Here is a 27,569-nt window from a genome sequence, read left to right on the forward strand (position 1 = left end):
GATGTTGGTGTCTTATTGAAAATGTTTCGTTTGAGGTCACAATCATGGTGATCAGTGTCTGCTTTAGTTGAGCTCTTGACCCTTGACTTTTGTGAGTTGCTTCTTTTTCAGCAACTGCAGGTGTTTTCAGAAAACATTTCTGCATTGCTAAAACAGATTGACATGTCAGTTTTTTGAATACTAAAGGCTGATTTATACTTCTGTGTCGAGTTATTTGCCGCTTCTAAGCTTCTCTGACAACATACATGACAAGCTGCTTCTTCGTCGGCTTTTGCCTTGATCCTCAACATGACTGCGGACACTGCCTACTAGTGGACAACGATGCAGAAATATAAATAAAAACAGACGCATAGCCTAAGGCGCAGAAGCTCTGGCGTAGGTCAGACGCAGAAGTATAAATCAGCCTTAAGTCCTCAACACTTGGGCCAAAGTTAGTGTCTGAATATAACAAACACGGAAATGGAACTAGACTGATGTCTAGTTTTGTTATATCTAACCTCATGACCCTACAACAAGTTGAAGTATCAAGGAATCCAAATTTGCTTTTACCTGGTAACAGAGAATGTGAAGAACTAATCATATTGGAGAAAAATGGTGCAGCTGAATCATGTTACCATGTTACCAAACTACTCTTTATGACCATTCTCTCTGAAATTGGTTTGAGATTCTCCCAGCCGTGATTAAAATATATTCAAAGGCATTGTCTGTAGTCTGACTGGTTACTGCTGCACAGCGAGTTAGTGGAACACTATAGTGACCTTATTCCTAAGTGATAGTGTTCATAAAGGGAGAGACGTCGTCCAACTATAAGCAGGTGTCAAAGTGGAGACGCCCCGTTTAGCTTCAGTCAGGTGCTTAAAGGAATTTCTACCACACTGTGCTGTGATGCTGTTGGTCAGCTGTTTTGCTCTAGTAATACCTTCATACTTTCTCTTCTATCTTTAATTCCATTTCTTCCTTCTCTCTCTCTTCTATCTTTCCTAACTGCTGCAGCAGTGTGACTTCCTCTTGCAGATCTTTTATTGAGTCCTGTTACTTTTAAATAGCGAGTTAGCTTGTTATCTGAGTCTTAGGACTGAGCCCCTCCTTCAAGAACAGCAATCCATATATTTTTACCATTATTAATCAAGAGTGGATGGGCAGGTGAACTTGTGAAATGTAACAAAAGATGGTGAGACTCTTGAATTTCAGAGTGGGAAAGTTTTATTGAAAAACATGCCAATAAATAAACATTGACACCAGCAGATTAATATATTAAGCTATTAAAAATAAATCAAGATTATTAAATCATTGAAATAGTTGAGAATGAGAAATGACATCATCATTTACTGTCCCAATGTGTGAATATGTACTTGATTTTGTTCATCTCTTCTGGATCTAATATCATAAACCAGAAGAATGACAGTAGCCACACCCACCAGTGCAGAGAGGACCAATCGGATCACAGCTTCAGTAGAACCACAAGAGCGGACAGAGTCTGAGGAATAAAAACATCAAACTGAAATCAGATCAGTCAATAAACGCTAATATCAGCGCTGACATCAACTATCAGCTCTGTCGTACCTGCACATGTGTGACAGAGTTGAGTGATGTCCAGATGTTGAGTCTGGTGGCTGATGGGATTGTTCAGCACACAGCTGTAGGTGTTGTTATCCTGATATTCCACCTCCAGAGGTAGAGAGAGACTGATGCTGAGATCAGACACACTGATGCTGGACAATAAACTGTTTCCTTTGTACCAGGAGAGAGTCACATGACTCACATTCACAGCTGAACACACCAATGAACATGATGATGATGATGATGAAGAACATTGTGAAGAGTTACTGCTGATGACAGGAACAGGCAGACGAGCTGGAAAACATGAGAGAATAAACAGGAATAGGAACATGTTTAAACATTTGGTACTGTAGAAGTTAATTTAATAAGAATAATTGAAGAAAAGGACAAATTATCTCACTATAGACAGAAACATTGAATGTTTTTGTTGACAGTTTTGCTCCATTTAACTCTAGTTGATAAACTCCAGCATGTTCAGTTGTGATGTTTGTGATGGTCAGAGATCCAGTTTGATCATCCAGCTTCAGTCTGTCTCTGAATTTCCCATCAGTACCATTATATTTGGAGAAGATTTGGTTCTCAATGCTGATTTTAGCTATAAGAGAGTTTTTAGCTCCAAATTTCCACAGTATGTCGTCGTCTTCACGTATTTTAGTAACACTGGTGTGTAAAGTGACAGAATCTCCCTCCATCACTGACACTGATTGTATTTCAGTTGTTTCAGCATCAAGCTCACCTGAAGAACAATGAAGAGATTTTCAGATTAATGTTAATGTTAGTTTAGAAAGTCTGAGATCAGTTTGTAACCTTTAGCAGCAGCAAAGACACCAAACAAAATGAACTCACATATATGAACAGGCAGATCTGAGTGAAACAATTTGATCTTTAGTGTGTTTTTAAATTATTTGCTGTAGAACAAAATAAATATTAAATGATAAATTATTTACAGCTTGAAAGTAAGTTTAATTAAATTTATTATTACTGAATTCTGCAGAAGAATTAAAACAAAAGATTTTGCAAAAGGAGAATTTGCATTTGTAATCACTGAAATGAAGATTTCTAAAACAACAAGAGAGATTTGAACACAGTGGATGAAAATAATCTAATTTAAACTGCAGCAGGATTTTATTCTGAAATGTGAATAAATGACCCAAATAACTTACCAATCACACGCCGGCAGCACAAACAGAACAAAACAAACACACTAAACATTTTCTGATCTAATAAGACAATGAATGAAAGCACAACTGATCTAAAGAAACACAACAGAAGTAATGTGAATCCTCCCCCGACAGAGTCTGACCCTCCTGATGCACACGCACACATGTATATGCACGTTATTTATATAAAATAAAAACTACATTTCATGATAAAATAGAAATGTAACATAAAACAGAGAGTAACTCTAGTGCTTTATATTTATTCAATTCATGTATGGGGAAAATAGAAAATTAAAATTAAGTTAAAGTTAAAACCATGTCTGATCTCACAGTACAAGTTTTACAGAAGTTCATCCTCTGAGACAAACTGAAACCTGCAGCAGGGTTGTTGTTTTTTTTATACAGTGAATGTGTGTTTATGTTAGTTTGTAGGTGAAGAGTTTCTTCCTGTCCTGCTACTATGAACAACTTTGAACTTTTTAATCTACAATTTTTTAGTGTGAAATTACAGTATATTCCAGGTTAATAATTGCATTACTTTCACAGTAATTCCACAGTAGGGGTTCCCTTGTATCTAACTGCACTCTTGGAAATTTCAAGTAAAATCTACAATATCATACTGTATTTATACAGTGCATATGTATGGTACCCAGCATTCAGTGCAGCATGAATAGATTATGCTGTGGAGTTTTTGTTTTGTTTTTTTTATTTGAAATGTTGGTGTTATGGACAGGAGGGACGGAGACACAGAGGTGAACACAGAGGGATGTTAATTTAACAAACAGCAGGGTGACACAGTGATGCAGGGGAGTGGATAGAAGATGGAGTCCTTGCAAAGTGGTAACTGAACACAGATACAGTCCTTAGTCTTACAGGTTTGCAGACCATGGATGGATGGATATCAGTCGACAGGATGAACACACATTGAAGGTGGGTAGACTCACACACAGACGACAAAGCACAGAGACTGGGGAAACACGCTGGAGTAGAACAGCTAAGTGTCTTGGAGATAAACATGAAGCATCCTTCATATAAATGAGATCAGACAACTAAAGGAGGTGAGTGGTGTGCTTAAATAGTCCTGTGTGATGAGGTGCTGACAGGGAACAGGTGTGTGTGATTAGCTGATGGTGGAGTGAGTGCAGGTGAGGGCCATGGAGGATGATGGGAAATGGAGTCCAGGACAGACGGAGACTGTGACAATTGGTAAATCTTCATGCTGAATAACGCTAATAATAATAAAGTTTTTTTTTTTTTTTTTTGACTAACTTAAAACCAGCCAGTTAACTTATTTTATATTCTAGCTTGTCATCATTTTAACAAATGTTTTCATTTGTCACACTTCTGACTTGGCTAGAACAGAAATTTAAATATTCTTCAATAGCCACTTTTCCAATGTCGGGCCAGTACAAGCCAGGGCTAACAACATGCCATGCTGGGCTAATAGACTCGGACCACAAGCACCGAGGCCAAAATCAAGTTGCATTTCCACTGTCGGGCCAGTAACCCCACAGCACTTCCCTAAAACACCCTTAACACACCTCCACAGAACAACGTCACACAACCTGACCATTTCACAAGCTGACTGAAAACTAGCTAGATCGCAAAATGAGCATGACAGAAGTGAACGTTTGGTCTTTACTTAAAGATTTAAGATTCCAACATCAATATTTGACCAATGTTTTACAATAAAAACATTACAGTAGCAGTAATTTATTAATTTGTGTCAGGACTGCACATCAATCGTGCTGAATCAAACTGGTTTTTACCATTTCACATAAAAAGAGAACACTTACCTGTTCAGTTGCACCTGCTTCAGTTTCAAAATAACTCCAGTAAGGCTTTTAAATCCAAAGGCTTACACATTTAGAAAAATATTCATAAAATAACATTTACGTCACATTTCTGAGCATTTCTGTTCATTTTCCTCGAAATTATGCAATGATTGCAATCCGAGGAGGTTTGAGCGATCTCTCTATACTGTTATCCTTTCAGCCAGAGCAACAGAGGGAGCTCATGAGAAGAAAACAGGAGTTATGAGTTATACGAGTTATATAAGTGTTTGAGTGTGACAGATATACGGATGCATTAGTCCAGTATCAACAAAGGCACAGGGAAGAGACTAATAAAACATTAAACCAAATAAATACATGATTATAATCATATATGAGTTATGATTATAATCATATATGAGTCATATATGAGTCTATGTTCCTCAAGCAGTTTCTGGTATTTTCCATAAACGTGTGTATTTATTATCACAATGATTAGCATAAGTATACTTTAGCATCACATATAAGTATATTTCTGCTTCATACAGTGATCAGAATCCCCATCGGCTCACAAGGAAGTTATTTCAAACACTCACTGGTGTCTGAAAGTGAGCTTTTAACTGAAAATTGTTTAAAAGTAGGTACTTGTCGGGCCAAAAAACAATGGCCGTTGGCCCTGAGGAAACCCCAATGAGGCCTGATCAAGCCCCGGAAGTGACAGTGGAAACGCTATTGGCCCTGGCACACACTAGCACTCTCACCTTTGGCACGACGTTAGAAATGCAGCTTATGTCTCCATCAAAGTCTGGCAGTACTTGCATTTCTTTGCACTGATTTAAAAAAGAAGAGAAAAAAAAAAAAGATAAATTGCAATACTATAGACTGTTACAAATCCAGTTTCTTTCAACATCAACAAAAGACATCTTTACACTGCAAAGATGAACAGAAGTTGTATCTGACATGGCATTTATGCTCATTTACACAGATTATAAAGCTGTTCATGTACATGTATTTACACAAAAAATGAATAATGTGAATAAAAAACAACTCATTAGAGAGTGAAGCTGCAATATCTTCACAAAATCATTATTGTTGATTATTGCTCCTGATATTGTAATAGTGATCATATTGGAAAGTGGAAAAAAGCATATTCTGGCTATACAGAGCAATAAGAATATAGTTTATGAATTTATTAGAAAATTAAGACTTCACATTGGTTAGTTTAGTAGCTGGTGTCCTGCAGACTGTAGCTCAAATCAGCTCCAAAACACCTGCCTGGAAGTTTTTTAATAATCCTGGAGAGTTTGATTAGCTGATTCAGGTGTGTTCAATTAGGGCTGGAGCTAAACTCTAGCTGTCAGGGAGTCAACTCTCAGCCACGCACCAGTCTCCACTGTCATCACTCACCACATTCACCAGATGCTTGATGTGTAGCTTCAGTGTTAATGATTGCAGTCCTGTGATTTTACAGCTTGAGATCCAACAGCAATATGAACAATTTTGCTTTTTATAAAAAAAATAAATTATGCACACAGACATCAAGAATCAGCATATGATTCTCAAGAACGGTGACAATAAATAAATACAAAATACTGACAAACAGATCAACTCTGAACATCACAAAACAAGCTACTGTCACAACAAAACAACAGCAAAATAAAAGCAAACATGAACAATCTATGAAAATTACAGGACAATTCAGCTGCATAATTTATTCATGCAGCAATGCATGATGGGAGCCATGGATGAGTTTTGATTAGAGGCTCCCATCATGCACTGCAACATGAAGCACTTTGTTTGATTGTCACCATTGTTGAGGGTCATATGCTGATTCTTGGTGTCTGTGTGTGTTTCAAAAAAAACTCAGATTACAAAAGCTCTGCTGAAAGTGGTAATTTAACACTGGGGATTTTGCTGTGTATCTTTTTCACTACACAAAATAAGTGTTTTGTCTATATAAATGTTTTATTAACTGCCTTTCATAATGCTATTACTATCAAACTTTTGAGTTGCATCTCTTTCCATTCAGTTTAAAACATTTGTCTATTATTTAACCCAACACAGCAAAATCCCCAGTGTTGAATTAACACTCAAAGTGTACATATGAGTCCATCTTGCCGGGTGTTAAAAAGTAACACTGAAGCAGTGTTAAAGTTAATGAGATAATTGATTGATGATTGAGTGATGATTGACAATTAGTGGTGACACCTGATGTTAATAAGCAGAATCATTGAAGAAACAACAAGAGAAAAAGAGAGAGACACGACAACTACAACTGACTTCCAGCCATTAAACATTATTACACTTATTATTAACCAGTTTGATTTTATTTCTGTAATACATCAACAAAAGTTCTTATTAAGAATTAACAGATGTTTAGATGTTAATGTTTTAATGAAAGTTTAGTTTGAAGTCACCATGATGGTGAAAAGCATTTCCTTTAGTCGGGCTCTTGACTCTTTATTTATTAACATCAATTTTTCTCTGACTGCTCCAACTTTGTGTTTGTAGAGCACATTTGTTATGGCCAGAGAAACTGTGATCTGGGCTGCATTTCTCAAAAGTGTTATAAGCCAAAGCCGTAATGGTTGTGTTTTGATGATGACATTCTCATTATGAAATGGCCTGATTCATTGGTGACATCCAGTATTGTTAACTGGTCATGTAGATGTTATATTATTTCTTTATAGTAAATTTCTGTTACTGATTGAGATCCAGCAGAGCTTTTTTAATTTGAAGTTTTTTCTGAAACACACACAGACATCAAGAATCAGCATATGACCCTCAACAATGGTGACAATCAAACAAAGTGCTTCATGTTGCAGTGCATGATGGGAGCCGCCAATCAAAACTCGTCCATGGCTCCCATCATGCATTGCTGCATGAATAAATTATGCAGCTGAATTGTCCTGTAATTTTCGTAGATTGTTCATGTTTGCTTTTATTCTTCTGTTGTTTTGTTGTGACAGTAGCTTGTTTTGTGATGTTCAGAGTTGATCTGTTTGTCAGTATTTTGTATTTATTTATTGTCACCGTTCTTGAGAATCATATGCTGATTCTTGATGTCTGTGTGTGTCTAAACATACAACCTTCTGTGCATAACATACTTTTCTTAAAAAAAAAAATAATAAAAATTGTTCATACTGCTGTTGGATCTCAAGCTGTAAAATCACAGGACTACAATCATTAATACTAAAGCTACACATCAAGCATACAAGTCAGATTTAGACTCTAAACGACATCAGGCCATTGCATGATGATAACATCATCACCGAAACATACTGCGACCAGATCATATTTTCTCTGGTCATAACAAATGTGCTTTACAAACACAAAGTTGGAGCAGCCAGAGAAAAACTAATAATAAAAGGTAAAGAGTCAAGAGCCCAACTAAAGCAAACGCTGACCTCTTTCATGGTGACTTGAAATGAAACATTCGTTTAAACATTAATTAACACTTTTTTTCTCTCTTTCCTTCAATGATTCTGCTTATTAACATCAGGTGTCACCACTAATTGTCAATCATCACTCAATCATCAATCAATTATTTCATTAACTTTAACACTGCTTCAGTGTTACTTTTTAACACCCGGCAAGATGGACTCATATGTACATTTTGGGTGTTAATTTAACACTGGGGATTTTGCTGTGTAGGCACAGGTGCCAGCAACATTTACAGATGGAGACAGTAGCAGAAGCTTGAGCTTAAAATGCAGATGTAAATTTATTTTCATTAACAAAAACAGCAATTGTTATGAATTATTTGTTTCGAATCTGGTTTAGAGCACCAAAATTACATGATTTCAGTAAACAAGGCTTCGTTACGTCATAAGTATTTTGAAACTTCAATAGTTCATGTGACTTTGGCAGTTTGATACTTTGAAGCTTCATGAAACAGTGTATTAAAAATCGCCCATCACTAGATATTGATGAATAAAGTCATTATTTTGTTATTTTTGGCACACAAAAAGTATTCTTGTTGCTTTATAATATTAAAGTTGAACCACTGTAGTCACATGAACTGTTTTAAATATGTTTCTAGTAGCTTTTTAGGACACTGAAAAAGAGAGTGTCATTGCTGGCGATGCAGGCCTCACTGAACCATCAGATTTTTTCAAAAATATCTTAATTTGTGTTCTGAAGATGAACGATGGTCTTACGGGTGTGGAGCTACATGAGGGTGAGAAATAAATGACATAATTTTCATTTTTGGGTGAACTAACCCTTTAACCAAGTGTTTGCCGTTTTATTCCAGAACAGCAGAGGAATTTGTTTGGGCTGCTGTCACTGAGTTGTAACAGCCAGACAAGCAAAGAGAAAAGATGATCAGGTGGTGCTGGTTATGTTTTAATCATTATTTGACTCTGAGTTAGATTTACATTATTGATTACAGCAGCACTGTGATTCTACAACAGAAGATCAGCTTTATTAATATAATACAAAGGTTTTATCAAAAGTTGTTCTTAAAAAAAAAAAAATAAAAAAAAAATCTCATGAATCAGCCTGTGAATCTCAACACTGGTGAGAATAATAAAGCATGTTGCAGTGCATTCTGGGTGCCACCAATCAAAATTCATCCATGGCTCCCATCATGCATTGCTGCATGAATAAATTATGAGCTTAATTGTCTTAGTAATTTCCTTTATTCTCACTATTTTATTTTTGCTGTTTTTCTGTGACTTTTTAGTAGCTTGTTTTCTACAGTGCTGCTGTAATCAATAACGTAAATCTAACTCAGAGATTGTCATCAATGAGTTCAGTGATTCAGATCAAATGGTTATGTGAAAACATAACCAACACCACCTGATCATCTTTTCTCTTTGCTTGTCTAGCTGTTACAACTCAGTTACAACAACCCAAACAAATTCTAATATTAAAAAGTCAAGGGTCAAGAGCCCAACTAAAGCAAACCCTGACCTCTGTGATGGTGACTTAAAAATTGTGATTTTCTCCTTTGGTGATTCTGCTTGTTAACTTCAGGTGTCTTCAATAATGGTCAATCATCACTCAATTAATTTCTCATTAACTTTAACACTGCTTCAGTGGGTGGAATAAAAATATGGCAGGACTTTTACTTTATGACCCCTGGACTTTCCACCTCTGCAGAACAGTACTACACATGAATCTACAGCACCGTAAAAAAATGCTGTAAAAAATGGCCAAACTTAGACGGTAACATGCTGTTTTCTAATAAAACAGTAATATACCGTAGAAAACAATGCATTCTGGGTAATATTTAACATTTTCGAGAAAGTAGCCTACAGCAATATAACGTGATTTAACAGCGCTCAAAGTCGACACTCTGAGGCTGTGTTCCAAATCACACCCTATACCCACATTCACTATTCCCTACATTAGTTCACTAATATTCCACTTGACAGAGTGAATGAAAACACATGTGTGAATTCAGACACTGATGAACACCTGCTGTTAACAAGCAGAATCACTTAAGGAAAGAGAAACAAGAACAGAAAAGGATGAAATCAACTGAATATAAAAGACATTAAATCTCTCAAGATTTCAGCAAAGGAAGATTAAACAACTCCACAAACAGCATTACCAGCTTCACTTATTACTAACCAGACTGACTTTATTTCTGTCACATGTCTACAGAAGCTCTTATTGAAAATTAACAGAGGTTTAGATGTTGTTTTATTGTTTTGTTTGACGTTACCATGATGGAGGTCAGTGTTTGCTTTAGTTGAGCTCTTGCCCCGTTACTATTTAACTTTAGTTTTTCTTTGGATGCTGTAATTGTGACTTTAAAACATATTTGTTATGGCAAGAAAGAGATTGTGGTCAGAAGATGTTGGTAGTGATATGAAGTGAGATGAAGCCTTATGAAGCACTGAAGCTTTAAAGTGGTTCACAAAAGGGTTCATTTCTTGAGACTTTATTTGGTCACAATACCACCTGGTGGTCAAAGAGTATAAAACAATCAGATACATTACAGATGATCAGACACACTGTATTTTGCGCCATAAGGCATAGAAGTGACGGTGGAGAAAAAAAAAAAAAACTATTTTCACATTACAACCACGCATTTTGAGGAGATCCCATGGGTTTATATATCTGTCAAAATGTCGCGCCAAGATTCAAACCGCTTCCTGAATCAGTCAGGCAGAAGCGAGGCATTGGTCTAAAGAGATACAAGCCTCAATACGTGCTTCACTGAAAGCATCCAGGATTTCTCGATATACGCTCTGAAGCCTCGGCACAGAACGTAACATCACTAGATGTTAGTCAATTATTAATGCTCCCAATCATCATCTAATGGCCTGATATGTTGATCTCATCAGAGTCTAATCTATTATTAATCCATGTTTTATATTTTTGATATGGAGTTCCTGTGATTCTACAGCATCAGATCATCATTGTTGTGACAACCAAATAACATGAATGATTCTGAAATCAGTTCATACTCAAAACATTTTGAACTACTGAATAACTCAGAGTCACACAGACATCAGGAACTAAAGTTTGAATCACAACAATGGTGGCAATCAAATACTTCATGCCGCAATGCATGCTGGGTACAACATAATACTAAAATCGTCTGACTCCCAGCATGCATTGCGGCATGAATAAATTATGTCACTGAATTACCTGGTTATTTTCTTTAATTCTTATTGTTTGCCTTTATTTTTGCTGTTGTTTTTGTGTTGACTTTTAGTAGTGTGTTTTGTGATTTTCAGAGTTGATCTTTTTTGAGAGACTTTTATCTTTTTTGTTCATTGTCACCGTTGTTGAGATTTATATGATGATTCTTGATGTTTCTGTGAATCTACGTTATGTTGTAATTGTAACTTTTTTTTTTTTTTTTGGTAACTGATTGGTTTAAAAAAAACAAATCCTAATTTATTGTTTTACACTGCTTTGTACTTTGCTGTAGTAACAGTGTTGGTAATATAAAACAAAAAAAAAAAAACATTTCACATTCATTTTTAAGATATATTTGTTATGGCATGAAGAAGCTAAGAGAAGATGTGATAATGTGTTGTTGGTTATGTTTTGATTATGACGTGATCATTATGCAATGCTTGGTTCACTGATCTCATCCAGTGTCTAATCCACAGAAAGACCAATTCTCATTTTGTAAATACACGCACACACAAACAAAATGCATCACAAAAGGCTCAATGTTACAGGAAACAACATATTTGTTACAGGAAAGTTAAAAAAAATCACTTTTGCACATTTCAACAATAGGAACATTCAGTAGCCTATGTACAGGGCCGGCCCAGGCTCTGATGGTGCCCTAAGCGAGATTTAGATAGCGCCCCCACTAAATAAATAATCATATGAACTGCAATTTACTATGAAATGAATGCTGATAAAAGTTAACATAAATATGAAGTAAATGGTAATAATTAACTAACAAATCTGTAAAGAAAAAAGAATCACAAGAATTAAACAACAAATCGACATAAACATCTAATACACTAGCCTTTTACCTGTCATCCCCATTTTTAAACATACACTGGAAAATGACATAGGCTAATTAAACTTAAATGACTGCAATTCATGACTACAGTCTAGTCATGTATTCTTTTAAATGAACTTTACTTGCAGTTTAAAACAAGCAAAATGGCACAGTGTTAGTGTTGCTAGTAAAGTGAATCTAAAAATCCTATTTCAAAATAGTGCACTAACATCTGCCTTGAAGAGTCGCAAACTTGTGATTTAATGCTAATTGTAAAACTAATACCTATGGTAACTGCATAATCATGCATAATTACATTATAGTAATGTATTATAATTGCGTCATAATGCAGGCAATTAGTCCAACATAACATTGTCAACTATTACTTTTTTTCATGTTCTTGTCAACTTTATCGTAACATTGTAATCCAAAATACAAAAAAGGATTCATGGTCCATTTAAAATCACTAAAAAGCTGTCACTCTCAGTTCATCGCAATCTCACAAAGTTTCATTATAATCAACACAGCTGTCTACGTTGCAAAATTAATCTATTATTTATATCATGTCTGCATTTTGCTTGTTATAATGAGAGGATTTACAAGCATGAAGCGCCATTGACTCAGTCTGATTACCGTGCGGCCCGCTGTTGGCATCTGTTTCCTTAGACTCATTCTGATTATCGTGCGGCCCGCTGTTGGCATCTGTTTCCTTAGACTCAGTCTGATTATCGTGCGGCCCGCTGTTGGCATCTGTTTCCTTAGACTCAGTCTGATTACCGTGCGGCCCGCTGTTGGCATCTGTTTTCTTAGACTCATTCTGATTACCGTGCGGCCCGCTGTTGCCATCTGTTTCCTTAGACTCAGTCTGATTATCGTGCGGCCCGCTGTTGCCATCTGTTTCCTTAGACTCAGTCTGATTATCGTGCGGCCCGCTGTTGGCATCTGTTTCCTTAGACTTAGTCTGATTATCGTGCGGCCCGATGTTGGCATCTGTTTCCTTAGACTCAGTCTGATTATCGTGCGGCCCGCTGTTGGCATCTGTTTCCTTAGACTCAGTCTGATTACCGTGCGGCCCGCTGTTGGCATCTGTTTCCTTAGACTCAGTCTGATTATCGTGCGGCCCGCTGTTGGCATCTGTTTCCTTAGACTCATTCTGATTACCGTGCGGCCCGCTGTTGGCATCTGTTTCCTTAGACTCAGTCTGATTATCGTGCGGCCCGCTGTTGCCATCTGTTTCCTTAGACTCAGTCTGATTATCGTGCGGCCCGCTGTTGACATCTGTTTCCTTAGACTCATTCTGATTATCGTGCGGCCCGCTGTTGACACCTGTTTCCTTAGACTCATTCTGACTACCGTGTGGCTGGCCAGTGATATCCGTGTTCAGAGGCTCGGTTGGACTACAGACACCCGTCTGTGGAGTCATAGTTCGATTAAGGGACATCCTTTTTTCAGCATCTATCTGTGGATTCTCAGCCGGATGAAGAGACGTCTCATTAGTGACACCATTTGTTGAATTGTCAATAAGGGACATAAGTTCTGTGACACAAATCTCCTGAAAGAAAGAAAACAAATTCACAGAAGTTAAAACAGCTCTGCTGAGAGTGGAGTTTAGATGAATATGTAAATATGTGCTGCACGCTTTCCTCTCAATAACAAAATAAACACTCAACAAAAATGACAGCAGTGACTAAACAGCCACACTAACATTATCACCACAAACCAATGGGAGTTCAAAGCAAGCTGTTTCAAACTCCCGCATCAAAGTCCAAACAAACTTTGTTTTGGCCTGATTGTGTTTGAAATAATGTCACACCAGTGTGTTTTTCAATTTTGCAGGGCTTTAACAGTTCTCACAGTTGTCAGTCTGCTGCAAATTTTTATTTTTTTGCAGATAGATTTAGTGCACAGAGTATCTCACCTGACAATCACTGCATGTTTTCCGAGTTCCTGTTTGAAAAAAACAAACTCTTATTTTGGTTCATTAGAAAACAAATACATACTGTAACATATTTCTAAAGATTCTTTTTGCACAATAAATCTTATTTTTACATTTAGTATAATCAGCTGTATGTTATACTTGCCATTTTGTCTTCCTTTTGTAGATTTCTTGTGGCAATAGTTAATAACAGCAGCAACTGCTACAGCCACAAACAGCAGAACAACAGCAACAACAGCACTTATTGCTGCTGCAGCAGCTGAAGACAAACCTGAATCTGGAACAGATGAAGACAGAGTCATTATTAATAGAAATCACCTGATAATTAATTTTACCAATACTGTTGTGTTGACTGATATTTACATCTTTCTATTTTCAGCAGAAAGTTGCATGATATTGATTTGTAAATTGTGCCATCTGGTGTTTTTTTGAGCAACAGCAGCTAAAACAGCATCACTGTGAGCTCAACAGAAAACAATGTTCACAGAAAAACTGACTGATATTCACTTTTCTTGTCATTAACAATAGACTTCAAAATTGTAAGTCTGTTGATAGATGATAAAGATGATCTCAATTATATTTTGATATTGAGTCAAAGCTCACTTTTTTCAAACAGGCCACAACGGGACGGGCGTTTTACCTCGGGACGCCCGTCCCGAGGTGACTAGAGAGTACATCAGTTTCAGTTTGGATCCAGCCTCTTAAGAAGACCTCAGATGACTAAAACTTTGGAAGAGACAGCGCCAACTCCTGCGAGGACTTCAGAAGATGCAACATCTGGATCAACACGCACATTCGCAAATTTCTATATATCCTAATTATTGTTAATATGTAATTCATTTTTCCAGGAGCTCTTTGCTTCTACCTTCAATTAAATTGCTAACAGTGATTGTATATTAATTGTCTAAATTATTACATTATTAGCTAACTGCAGTCTCCAAATTGTAATGTTGACATGCATTCTCTGTAAAGCTGCTTTGAAACGATATGTATTGTGAAAAGCGCTATACAAATAAATGTGAATTGAATTGAAATGGAAATTTACTAGGTCAATTTAAATATAGTGAATGTTTTTTCTAAAACTGCTCAAAGGAAATTGTTCTTAATGACTAAATTATACTCACCACCAGTGACAGAAACAATGAATCTCTTAATGATGCTGCTGCGATGACGGCGGCTGCTGCTGCTTCTGCTGGTGATCAGTAGTTTATATTCTCCAGAGTCTGTGTTTCTGGTGTTTGTGATGGTCAGAGATCCAGTCTGATGATCCAGCTTCAGTCTGTCTCTGAATCTCTCATCACACTGATCATCTGTACAGACCTTACTCTGATCTCCAGTGATTTCAGCGATGAGAATCTCATTAAAATACCACGTCATCACATCATTTGGGTTTTTTATTACGCCAGTATCTAAAGTGACAGATTCTCCCTCCTTTCTCTTTACTTCATTTCGTTCAGCAGCAGAAACACCTGAAACACAAACCAAGTTAACCGACCACAGCTGAAAGGATCTTGTTTTGAAGGAAAGACACCCCAGATAGCAAGCAGTGATAGAAATAATGTTAAATCAATGTTAATGTGTCAACTATTATGAAACTATTATTTTAATTAAAACAGAAATGACAGAAAAAAGTCAATCTGGTTAGTAATAAGTGAAGCTGGTAATTCTGTTTGTGGAGTTGTTGAACCAACATCACATTGTAACATTGATTCAATGCCATTACCATTGAATTTTGAATGAAATTTCAACATTTTTTCAACATTAATTGCGGGTGCAAACGTGATGTTAATTAAATGCAGTTAGTGTTGAAACATTTACATTTATTTAACATTGTTTCAATGGTGGCTTGCTATGAAGGAGATAAAACATGCTCTCTTGACTTTCAGTCTGAAAAGTAACATTTATTCACATTTTGTGATTGTAAACATATTTTACATCTGATCCTTTACACTTTGTTTTCCTGGTGATCTAAAAAACACTGAGTATGAAATAACAGATGCAGCTGATATGATGAGAAACTCTCAACAACATGTGTACCAGAACAAATCCAACAGCCAAAACCGAAAACCAATGGAAAAATTAAAAAGTTTAAAGTTTAAATCTTACTGATTACAAATCTACAAATATCACTTTAACAGTAAATGTGTTTTGAAGAAATTATCTTTATACCGTAGCTATGTGAATTAATATACAGGTAAAGAGGAAAAAATACTTCTGAATAATGTTACTGCAAAAATACACATTAATGATCTGATTTAAATGTACAAGACTTGCTTTCAAACAAAATGACTCACCATGAACAGAAACACTGAAGATCCTTTTACTGTCACTGCTGCTGGTGAAGATCTTCAGTTTATAAACTCCAGAGTCTGTGTTTGTGGTGTTTGTGATGGTCAGAGATCCAGTCTGATGATCCAGCTTCAGTCTGTCTCTGAATCTCTCATTACCTTCATTACACTGAACATCTGTACAGATCTTACTGAGATCTCTATTGATTTGAGCGATGAGAGTGTCACTAAAATACCATTTAATTCTGTCTTGATGTTTTGTTTGAACACCAGTGTTCAGAGTGACTGAATCTCCCTCCGTCACTGACACTTCTTCTGTATCAACACCAGACACACCTGAATAAGAAATGAACAGTTCATTATGAGCTAAACAACATTATACAACAAGAAAGTACTGTGAAAATGTTTTTCTTCAGATCACAAAGATTGTAGGTAGAGAAATATGTCTGGATTCATAATGTAACACATGCAAAGAAACAGCAGAAGAACAGCTCAGTCCTGTTCCTGGAGATCGACCTGCAGAGTTCAGATCCAACCCTGATCAAACACTCCTGTCTGTAATTATCATGTGCTCCTTAATTAGCTGCTTCAGTTGTGTTTGATAAGGGATGGAGCTGAACTTTACAAAAAGTTAGGAACAGAATTGGGCTCTACAGCATGAGATCCAGCAGAGTTGTGACAATCTGAAGGATAAACTCTGAACATCACAAAACAAGCAACTAAAGTCACAGCAAAACAACAGCAAATAGTAAGAATAAAAGAAAACGGTGAGACAATTCAGATGCATGATTAATTCTGGGAGTCATCAGTGGGTGCTTCTCAATACTAATTGAGTATAATATAAAAAGCTGATGCTCCCTCGTTCCCTCGCTCTGTCCTCCAGCCAGTGACCCGGAAAAGAATCAAAGTTAGCCATCGTGAAGGACATCTCAATTCTCTAATGGTGAGGACTGAGGCGCGAAGAAGCTTCCAGAAGAGTGATGAGCGAGGACAAACAGGTGTATCCTATGCAGAAGTCTTTCTCGTCAAGAAACCTAATGCACGTCTAAAATAACCTCATCCTTCACATCTGTCACAATTATTTTAATTTATGCTTTGCCTTTGCAGTTTAAATAAACCAAACATCTCACATATTTCAACATGGCATCTTGCTTTATTGTTAATTATTATTAATTTCTTAAATAACCAAACTTTAACAATATAAGGACAGATCCTTTGAGCGCAGCTGATGATGTGAAGTGACACTTGAGTGATCAAGAATATCCCATTGTACAAATAAGCTCTCCTTCGATCTCATTTTCTTAACTTGCATCCTTCCTGTAGCATTCCCGGCTGAACAGATGCAATTTACTCTCAGGAACTGATGTTTATAAAGAATTTAATTTCCAAAAACACCGTAAGAGCTGAATAAAAACAAACAAACAAACAAACAATATTAGACATCTGCCTGCTAATTGTATACAAATATCCATAAACCTATAAATGAATACACATTTGCAATTAATTGGCTTACACCATAAATAATGTGACAATAAATCACATTTTAGTATACAGGCTAATGTAATAACCTATATGATTTTATGAATTGTTTTAATTACAACAACTTACCTTTAGAGTGCGATGTTAACTACGTTATATGAAACACCTGAGTTAACAATGAATTAATTTTGGTAAAACTGATGATCTTAATTTAGAGAGAAAAACATTAATTATATAAAATTACCAAATAAAGTGCTGATTTACTGTAAACAATCTATTTGGAGTGCAAATCAAGAGAAACACCGACGAGGCAATACTACACTGTGCATAACAACATTAGCAAATGAAAGAGATCAATAAAATAAACACTTCAAAGTCCTTCAAAGTTTACCACACAACATAAAATTAAAACGGTACCTTGTGCCCTTCAGCCAGGAGCTAAGATGTAGAAAGAAACCTTTTTAAACAAACATTTGTACAGTGTGTACCCAAAAGTTCATCCTTTCTCTGGTAACATTAAATCAGAATGATGTTTCACGTAAAAAGTGCGCCAATGTACACACAGGGTGAAATAAAGGCATGTGTGGTAAAAAATGTAAACACTCTTGTAAAACAAATAAGAATACAATGTCCACATTAAGTATGCAGCGAGAATTATTAGTCAACCAAAACAAACAAAAGGTTTTTTTTTTTTTTTTTTTTTTTTTAAAGTAGCATTTTCAATAATAAAGTCCTTTCTTGTGAAAGCCTTTCTCAGGTATTCTATGGCAACACTGCCCTCTATGGTTGGAGGTAAAGATGACGGCCTACTTCAGAGATTGGGAATTTAATGGTCATTTACATTTCCCTCACATCCTACAGGGTGGAGCTGAGACATGAGGAAAGGAAAGGAGGATGAAATGAGAAGCACACAATGAATTTTGCGCTGGTACCCAGCATGCACTGCAGCATGAAGCTTTTCATCATTGTTGAGATTCATACGCTGATTGTTGATGTCTGTGTGTGTCTGAATGATGGCACCTCCCTGAAATGAGCTTCTGAAGGGTGGGATGTCTGTAAGCATAAATGTCTAACAAAGGTCAAGTAAAATCACACATTGCAAAATACAAATGATAAACGCGTTTTTGTTGAATGTAAATTGATTAGATATAAGAGACAATAACATAAGATTAAATGTCTTACCATGATTGATTAAACACCAGAGCAATAAGGACAAACTAAACAGAAGCTTCGTTTCCCCCACTTTTCTTAAAAAAATCATTGCAGCTTTTGATACACAATAGCTGTCTGGCCCCCCTCTGCATCAGCGTCGATGCCAAAGAGAAAGTAAATGTTTGGACTGCACTGTAGCGCCATGACGCAGTGACGCTTCGTCACGTTCTTTAACGCTTTGACGAATAAAACCATCACAATATACATGTCCACTTTGTTTTTGTTTTTTTATCACAAACATATTTCACTTCCATTCATCGGCAATAATAAAATAATTCGTTGGTCGAGAAGCTTTATTTTCACCACTTTTTTTCCTCAGACAAACATGAATGTCTGATTCATAAAAGTGTCGTTCTTCTGCTTCACGCGGTTGTTTCACTAGAAGAGTGAAAGTAACTGGGAACCTCCTGTGTAAGGAATAGCGTGATGTGGACAACAATCTGTTTGTAAAATATATTATGTAAATGGGCCTATTTCTATCACCATGCCCTGCTACTTTTACCAATGACCGAAATAAGTTAAGAATGCAAAATAATATGTGAGAGAGCATTACTATTGCACGTAGTTTATAATTTATTAACGGTCTAATAACAGTCGGCTACTCACTTTTTGTTACAGTTGAAATGGTTATTAATACAATTACAATGAGTGTACACTAAGATGGTGGTCATATATGAGTGTTGTAGTGTTGAGAGTTTTCTATAATGGTTCCAGCAAAATTTTCGGTGTGCTTTACTATATTGAAATAGCGAAACGGTTTCTGAGCGATGTTTTGGTTATACTATTGTCAGTTGATCAATTTTATATTTGTTTATTTTGTGGAATAGAATTGACATTGACAGCAGGAATAATTGACATTGCTGGAAGAGGAGATAGTGCCCAAATAACATTTCAAGTCTTGACAAAAAATAATAAAAAGAGGTTTTATAGACAAAAATTTACATTTTTATTTATAATTAATATTTTAAGTTATCTTGTGGGTGGCGTCATCGCCTGCTCTCTCAGAACAGCCTGTGTGACTGGAGGGAGTCAGCTGAAAGAGTGTGAACCTGAAGGAGTGTGTATTAATAGTCTGCCCTCTGTCAATAAATTGCAGACATGGTGTCCCCGAAGAGCCTGGTGTTGGTGGTTTATTTGGTGCTGGGTGAAATCCGCTACAATATTACAGTTCTGTTGTTTATTTAAACTGTAAAATTAAGATGAAATATCCTAACTTTTTAAAAATGTTTTACAAAAACATTTACTTTACAGATATTAACCAGGATTATTATTGTGGAACATTCTCTGTAAAATATAAATCTCTTGCAGTCAACTCTTCACAGCACACATGCATGTATCACTGCATCAGCAACTACACCAGGGGTCTCAAACTCAAAAATTTACTTTCCTTTACATTATTTCTCATTTACTTAAAATTTCATTACTAAAATATTTTATTTAATTATCAAAAAATGAAAACAGCAGTGTCTCTATCATTTTTACATACAGTATTAGTTTAGCTTAAATAACATCAAAATCTTGCGCTTAACAACACTGTACTGAGCAAATGCAATCTCTGAATACATTTGTTCACTATTTTATTTCTTGCCAGACACCTGGCAATGCTTCTGCCCACACAGCTTACGATATGTCAGTTTTTTTGAATACTAAATCCTCAACACTTGGGCCAAAGTTAGTGTCTGAATATAACAAAAGTGGAAACGGAACTAGACTGATGTCTAGTTTTGTTATATCTTACCTCATGGCTCTACAACAAGATGAAGTATCAAGGAATCCAAATTTGCTTTTACCTAGTAACAGAGAATTATACATGTGAAGAACCAATCATATTGGAGAAAAATGGTGCAATTGAATCATGTTACCATGTTACCAAACTACTCTTTATGTCCATTCTCTCTAAAATTGGTTTGAGATTCTCCCAGCTGTGATTAAAATATATTCAAAGGCATTGTCTGTAGTCTGACTGGTTACTGCTGCACAGCGAGTTAGTGGAACACTATAGTGACCTTATTCCTAAGTGATAGTGTTCATAAAGTGAGAGATGTCGTCCAACTTCTCTCTATCTTTCCTAACTGCTGCAGCAGTGTGACTTCCTCTCGCAGATCTTCATTTGAGTCTTGTTACTTATAAATAGCGAGTTAGCTTGTTATCTGAGTCTTAGGACTGAGCCCCTCCTTCAAGAACAGCAATCCATATATTTTTACCATTATTAATCAAGAGTGGATGGGCAGGTGAACTTGTGAAATGTAACAAAAGATGGTGAGACTCTTGAATTTCAGAGTGGGAAAGTTTTATTGAAAAACATGCCAATAAATAAACATTGACACCAGCAGATTAATATATTAAGCTATTAAAAATAAATCAAGATTATTAAATCATTGAAATAGTTGAGAATGAGAAATGACATCATTTACTGTCCCAATGTGTGAATATGTACTTGATTTTGTTCATCTCTTCTGGATCTAATATCATAAACCAGAAGAATGACAGTAGCCACACCCACCAGTGCAGAGAGGACCAATCGGATCACAGCTTCAGTAGAACCACAAGAGCGGACAGAGTCTGAGGAATAAAAACATCAAACTGAAATCAGATCAGTCAATAAACGCTAATATCAGCGCTGACATCAACTATCAGCTCTGTCGTACCTGCACATGTGTGACAGAGTTGAGTGATGTCCAGATGTTGAGTCTGGTGGCTGATGGGATTGTTCAGCACACAGCTGTAGGTGTTGTTATCCTGATATTCCACCTCCAGAGGTAGAGAGAGACTGATGCTGAGATCAGACACACTGATGCTGGACAATAAACTGTTTCCTTTGTACCAGGAGAGAGTCACATGACCCACATTCACAGCTGAACACACCAACGAACAATTTGATGATGATGATGAAGAACATTGTGAAGAGTTACTGCTGATGACAGGAACAGGCAGACGAGCTGGAAAACATGAGAGAATAAACAGGAATAGGAACATGTTTAAACATTTGGTACTGTAGAAGTTAATTTAATAAGAATAATTGAAGAAAAGGACAAATTATCTCACTATAGACAGAAACATTGAATGTTTTTGTTGACAGTTTTGCTCCATTTAACTCTAGTTGATAAACTCCAGCATGTTCAGTTGTGATGTTTGTGATGGTCAGAGATCCAGTTTGATCATCCAGCTTCAGTCTGTCTCTGAATTTCCCATCAGTACCATTATATTTGGAGAAGATTTGGTTCTCAATGCTGATTTTAGCTATAAGAGAGTTTTCAGCTCCAAATTTCCACAGTATGTCGTCGTCTTCACGTATTTTAGTAACACTGGTGTGTAAAGTGACAGAATCTCCCTCCATCACTGACACTGATTGTATTTCAGTTGTTTCAGCATCAAGCTCACCTGAAGAACAATGAAGAGATTTTCAGATTAATGCTCATGTTAGTTTAGAAAGTCTGAGATCAGTTTGTAACCTTTAGCAGCAGCAAAGACACCAAACAAAATGAACTCACATATATGAACAGGCAGATCTGAGTGAAACAATTTGATCTTTAGTGTGTTTTTAAATTATTTGCTGTAGAACAAAATAAATATTAAATGATAAATTATTTACAGCTTGAAAGTAAGTTTAATTAAATTTATTATTACTGAATTCTGCAGAAGAATTAAAACAAAAGATTTTGCAAAAGGAGAATTTGCATTTGTAATCACTGAAATGAAGATTTCTAAAACAACAAGAGAGATTTGAACACAGTGGATGAAAATAATCTAATTTAAACTGCAGCAGGATTTTATTCTGAAATGTGAATAAATGACACAAATAACTTACCAATCACATGCCAGCAGCACAAACAAAACAAAACAAACACACTAAACATTTTCTGATCTAATAAGACAATGAATGAAAGCACAACTGATCTAAAGAAACACAACAGAAGTAATGTGAATCCTCCCCCGACAGAGTCTGACCCTCCTGATGCACACGCACACATGTATATGCACGTTATTTATATAAAATAAAAACTACATTTCATGATAAAATAGAAATGTAACATAAAACAGAGAGTAACTCTAGTGCTTTATATTTATTCAATTCATGTATGGGGAAAATAGAAAATTAAAATTAAGTTAAAGTTAAAACCATGTCTGATCTCACAGTACAAGTTTTACAGAAGTTCATCCTCTGAGACAAACTGAAACCTGCAGCAGGGTTGTTTTTTTTTTTTATACAGTGAATGTGTGTTTATGTTAGTTTGTAGGTGAAGAGTTTCTTCCTGTCCTGCTACTATGAACAACTTTGAACTTTTTAATCTACAATTTTTTAGTGTGAAATTACAGTATATTCCAGGTTAATAATTGCATTACTTTCACAGTAATTCCACAGTAGGGGTTCCCTTGTATCTAACTGCACTCTTGGAAATTTCAAGTAAAATCTACAATATCATACTGTATTTATACAGTGCATATGTATGGTACCCAGCATTCAGTGCAGCATGAATAGATTATGCTGTGGAGTTTTTGTTTTGTTTTTTTAATTTGAAATATTGGTGTTATGGACAGGAGGGACGGAGACACAGAGGTGAACACAGAGGGATGTTAATTTAACAAACAGCAGGGTGACACAGTGATGCAGGTGAGTGGATAGAAGATGGAGTCCTTGCAAAGTGGTAACTGAACACAGATACAGTCCTTAGTCTTACAGGTTTGCAGATCATGGATGGATGGATATCAGTTGACAGGATGAACACACATTGAAGGTGGGTAGACTCACACACAGACGACAAAGCACAGAGACTGGGCAAACACGCTGGAGTAGAACAGCTAAGTGTCTTGGAGATAAACATGAAGCATCCTTCATATAAATGAGATCAGACAACTAAAGGAGGTGAGTGGTGTGCTTAAATAGTCCTGTGTGATGAGGTGCTGACAGGGAACAGGTGTGTGTGATTAGCTGATGGTGGAGTGAGTGCAGGTGAGGGCCAGGGAAGATGATGGGAAATGGAGTCCAGGACAGACGGAGACTGTGACAATTGGTAAATCTTCATGCTGAATAACGCTAATAATAATAACTTTTTTTTTTTTTTGACTAACTTAAAACCAGCCAGTTAGCTTATTTTATATTCTAGCTTGTCATCATTTTAACAAATGTTTTCATTTGTCACACTTCTGACTTGGCTAGAACAGAAATTTAAATATTCTTCAATAGCCACTTTTCCAATGTCGGGCCAGTACGAGCCAGGGCTAACAACATGCCATGCTGGGCTAATAGACTCGGACCACAAGCACCGAGGCCAAAATCAAGTTGCATTTCCACTGTCGGGCCAGTAACCCCACAGCACTTCCCTAAAACACCCTTAACACACCTCCACAGAACAACGTCACACAACCTGACCATTTCACAAGCTGACTGAAAACTAGCTAGATCGCAAAATGAGCATGACAGAAGTGAACGTTTGGTCTTTACTTAAAGATTTAAGATTCCAATATCAATATTTGACCAATGTTTTACAATAAAAACATTACAGTAGCAGTAATTTATTAATTTGTGTCAGGACTGCACATCAATCGTGCTGAATCAAACTGGTTTTTACCATTTCACATAAAAAGAGAACACTTACCTGTTCAGTTGCACCTGCTTCAGTTTCAAAATAACTCCAGTAAGGCTTTTAAATCCAAAGGCTTACACATTTAGAAAAATATTCATAAAATAACATTTACGTCACATTTCTGAGCATTTCTGTTCATTTTCCTCGAAATTATGCAATGATTGCAATCCGAGGAGGTTTGAGCGATCTCTCTATACTGTTATCCTTTCAGCCAGAGCAACAGAGGGAGCTCATGAGAAGAAAACAGGAGTTATGAGTTATACGAGTTATATAAGTGTCTGAGTGTGACAGATATACGGATGCATTAGTCCAGTATCAACAAAGGCACAGGGAAGAGACTAATAAAACATTAAACCAAATAAATACATGATTATAATCATATATGAGTTATGATTATAATCATATATGAGTCATATATGAGTCTATGTTCCTCAAGCAGTTTCTGGTATTTTCCATAAACGTGTGTATTTATTATCACAATGATTAGCATAAGTATACTTTAGCATCACATATAAGTATATTTCTGCTTCATACAGTGATCAGAATCCCCATCGGCTCACAAGGAAGTTATTTCAAACACTCACTGGTGTCTGAAAGTGAGCTTTTAACTGAAAATTGTTTAAAAGTAGGTACTCGTCGGGCCAAAAAACCATGGCCGTTGGCCCTGAGGAAACCCCAATGAGGCCTGATCAAGCCCCGGAAGTGACAGTGGAAACGCTATTGGCCCTGGCACACACTAGCACTCTCACCTTTGGCACGACATTAGAAATGCAGCTTATGTCTCCATCAAAGTCTGGCAGTACTTGCATTTCTTTGCACTGATTTAAAAAAGAAGAGAAAAAAAAAAGATAAATTGCAATACTATAGACTGTTACAAATCCAGTTTCTTTCAACATCAACAAAAGACATCTTTACACTGCAAAGATGAACAGAAGTTGTATCTGACATGGCATTTATGCTCATTTACACAGATTATAAAGCTGTTCATGTACATGTATTTACACAAAAAATGAATAATGTGAATAAAAAACAACTCATTAGAGAGTGAAGCTGCAATATCTTCACAAAATCATTATTGTTGATTATTGCTCCTGATATTGTAATAGTGATCATATTGGAAAGTGGAAAAAAGCATATTCTGGCTATACAGAGCAATAAGAATATAGTTTATGAATTTATTAGAAAATTAAGACTTCACATTGGTTAGTTTAGTAGCTGGTGTCCTGCAGACTGTAGCTCAAATCAGCTCCAAAACACCTGCCTGGAAGTTTTTTAGTAATCCTGGAGAGTTTGATTAGCTGATTCAGGTGTGTTCAATTAGGGCTGGAGCTAAACTCTAGCTGTCAGGGAGTCAACTCTCAGCCACGCACCAGTCTCCACTGTCATCACTCGCCACATTCACCAGATGCTTGATGTGTAGCTTCAGTGTTAATGATTGCAGTCCTGTGATTTTACAGCTTGAGATCCAACAACAGTATGAACAATTTTGTTTTTTACAAGAAAAATAAATTATGCACAGAAGCTTCTGTGTTTAGACACACAGACATCAAGAATCAGCATATGATTCTCAAGAACGGTGACAATAAATAAATACAAAATACTGACAAACAGATCAACTCTGAACATCACAAAACAAGCTACTGTCACAACAAAACAACAGCAAAATAAAAGCAAACATGAACAATCTATGAAAATTACAGGACAATTCAGCTGCATAATTTATTCATGCAGCAATGCATGATGGGAGCCATGGATGAGTTTTGATTGGAGGCTCCCATCATGCACTGCAACATGAAGCACTTTGTTTGATTGTCACCATTGTTGAGGGTCATATGCTGATTCTTGGTGTCTGTGTGTGTTTCAAAAAAAAACTTAGATTACAAAAGCTCTGCTGAAAGTGGTAATTTAACACTAGGGATTTTGCTGTGTATCTTTTTCACTACACAAACTAAGTGTTTCGTCTATTTAAATGTTTTATTAACTGCCTTTCATAATGCTATTACTATCAAACTTTTGAGTTGCATCTCTTTCCATTCAGTTTAAAACATTTGTCTATTATTTAATCCAACACAGCAAAATCCCCAGTGTTGAATTAACACTCAAAGTGTACATATGAGTCCATCTTGCCGGGTGTTAAAAGTAACACTGAAGCAGTGTTAAAGTTAATGAGATAATTGATTGATGATTGAGTGATGATTGACAATCAGTAGTGACACCTGATGTTAATAAGCAGAATCATTGAAGAAACAACAAGAGAAAAAGAGAGAGACACGACAACTACAACTGACTTCCAGCCATTAAACATTATTACACTTATTATTAACCAGTTTGATTTTATTTCTGTCATACATCAACAAAAGTTCTTATTGAGAATTAACAGATGTTTAGATGTTAATGTTTTAATGAAAGTTTAGTTTGAAGTCACCATGATGGTGAAAAGCATTTCCTTTAGTTGGGCTCTTGACTCTTTATTTATTAACATTAAATTTTCTCTGACTGCTCCAACTTTGTGTTTGTAGAGCACATTTGTTATGGCCCGAGAAACTGTGATCTGGGCTGCATTTCTCAAAAGTGTTATAAGCCAGAGCCATAATGGTTGTGTTTTGATGATGACATTCTCATTATGAAATGGCCTGATTCATTGGTGACATCCAGTATTGTTAACTGGTCATGTAGAGGTTATATTATTTCTTTATAGTAAATTTCTGTTACTGCTTGAGATCCAGTAGAGCTTTTTTAATCTGAAATTTTTTCTGAAACACACACAGACATCAAGAATCAGCATATGACCCTCAACAATGGTGACAATCAAACAAAGTGCTTCATGTTGCAGTGCATGATGGGAGCCTCCAATCAAAACTCGTCCATGGCTCCCATCATGCATTGCTGCATGAATAAATTATGCAGCTGAATTGTCCTGTAATTTTCGTAGATTGTTCATGTTTGCTTTTATTCTTCTGTTGGTTTGTTGTAACAGTAGCTTGTTTTGTGATGTTCAGAGTTGATCTGTTTGTCAGTATTTTGTATTTATTTATTGTCACCGTTCTTGAGAATCATATGCTGATTCTTGATGTCTGTGTGTGTCTAAACATACAACCTTCTGTGCATAACATTTTTCTTAAAAAAAAAAAAAATAATAATAAAAATTGTTCAT

General features: G+C 36.2%; 3 protein-coding genes across 4 annotated transcripts in view; all 3 read right to left on the reverse strand.

Moving 5' to 3' along the window:
• Window positions 1-1,180: 1,180 nt before the first annotated feature.
• On the reverse strand, window positions 1,181-5,260 carry LOC127519820 (natural killer cell receptor 2B4-like). Its single transcript, XM_051907440.1, has 4 exons — window positions 2,724-5,260; window positions 1,961-2,296; window positions 1,564-1,854; window positions 1,181-1,477 (listed from the first exon to the last, which is right to left on the reverse strand). Exons 1-4 carry the CDS (start codon window positions 2,884-2,886, stop codon window positions 1,326-1,328), a joined length of 942 nt encoding a protein of 313 aa, XP_051763400.1. The 5' UTR covers window positions 2,887-5,260; the 3' UTR covers window positions 1,181-1,325.
• A 5,109-nt stretch (window positions 5,261-10,369) lies between these two features.
• The window catches only part of LOC127520213 (putative uncharacterized protein DDB_G0282133), a 52,736-nt gene continuing 35,536 nt past the window's right edge, over window positions 10,370-27,569 (reverse strand). The window contains exons 8-12 of the mRNA XM_051908156.1: window positions 16,146-16,475; window positions 14,976-15,320; window positions 13,997-14,128; window positions 13,834-13,862; window positions 10,370-13,467 (exon numbers count right to left, since the gene is read on the reverse strand). Coding sequence (XP_051764116.1) covers window positions 12,472-13,467; window positions 13,834-13,862; window positions 13,997-14,128; window positions 14,976-15,320; window positions 16,146-16,475 — 1,832 coding nt within the window. The 3' untranslated portion in view covers window positions 10,370-12,471. The remainder of the gene's footprint in view (window positions 13,468-13,833; window positions 13,863-13,996; window positions 14,129-14,975; window positions 15,321-16,145; window positions 16,476-27,569) is intronic.
• LOC127519819 (natural killer cell receptor 2B4-like) overlaps window positions 21,202-27,569 on the reverse strand; it is a 176,199-nt gene continuing 169,831 nt past the window's right edge. The window contains exons 2-5 of one of the 2 annotated variants that reach the window (XM_051907438.1): window positions 22,639-26,100; window positions 21,876-22,211; window positions 21,479-21,769; window positions 21,202-21,392 (exon numbers count right to left, since the gene is read on the reverse strand). In XM_051907438.1, coding sequence (XP_051763398.1) covers window positions 21,241-21,392; window positions 21,479-21,769; window positions 21,876-22,211; window positions 22,639-22,801 — 942 coding nt within the window. In that variant the 5' untranslated portion in view covers window positions 22,802-26,100 and the 3' untranslated portion in view covers window positions 21,202-21,240. Of the gene's footprint in view, window positions 21,393-21,478; window positions 21,770-21,875; window positions 22,212-22,638; window positions 26,237-27,569 lie in introns of those variants that run through there. The other variant, XM_051907437.1, reaches the window with a different exon arrangement.

Source organism: Ctenopharyngodon idella, chromosome 10 (genome assembly GCF_019924925.1).
Source record: "Ctenopharyngodon idella isolate HZGC_01 chromosome 10, HZGC01, whole genome shotgun sequence".
Lineage (NCBI taxonomy): Eukaryota > Metazoa > Chordata > Actinopteri > Cypriniformes > Xenocyprididae > Ctenopharyngodon > Ctenopharyngodon idella.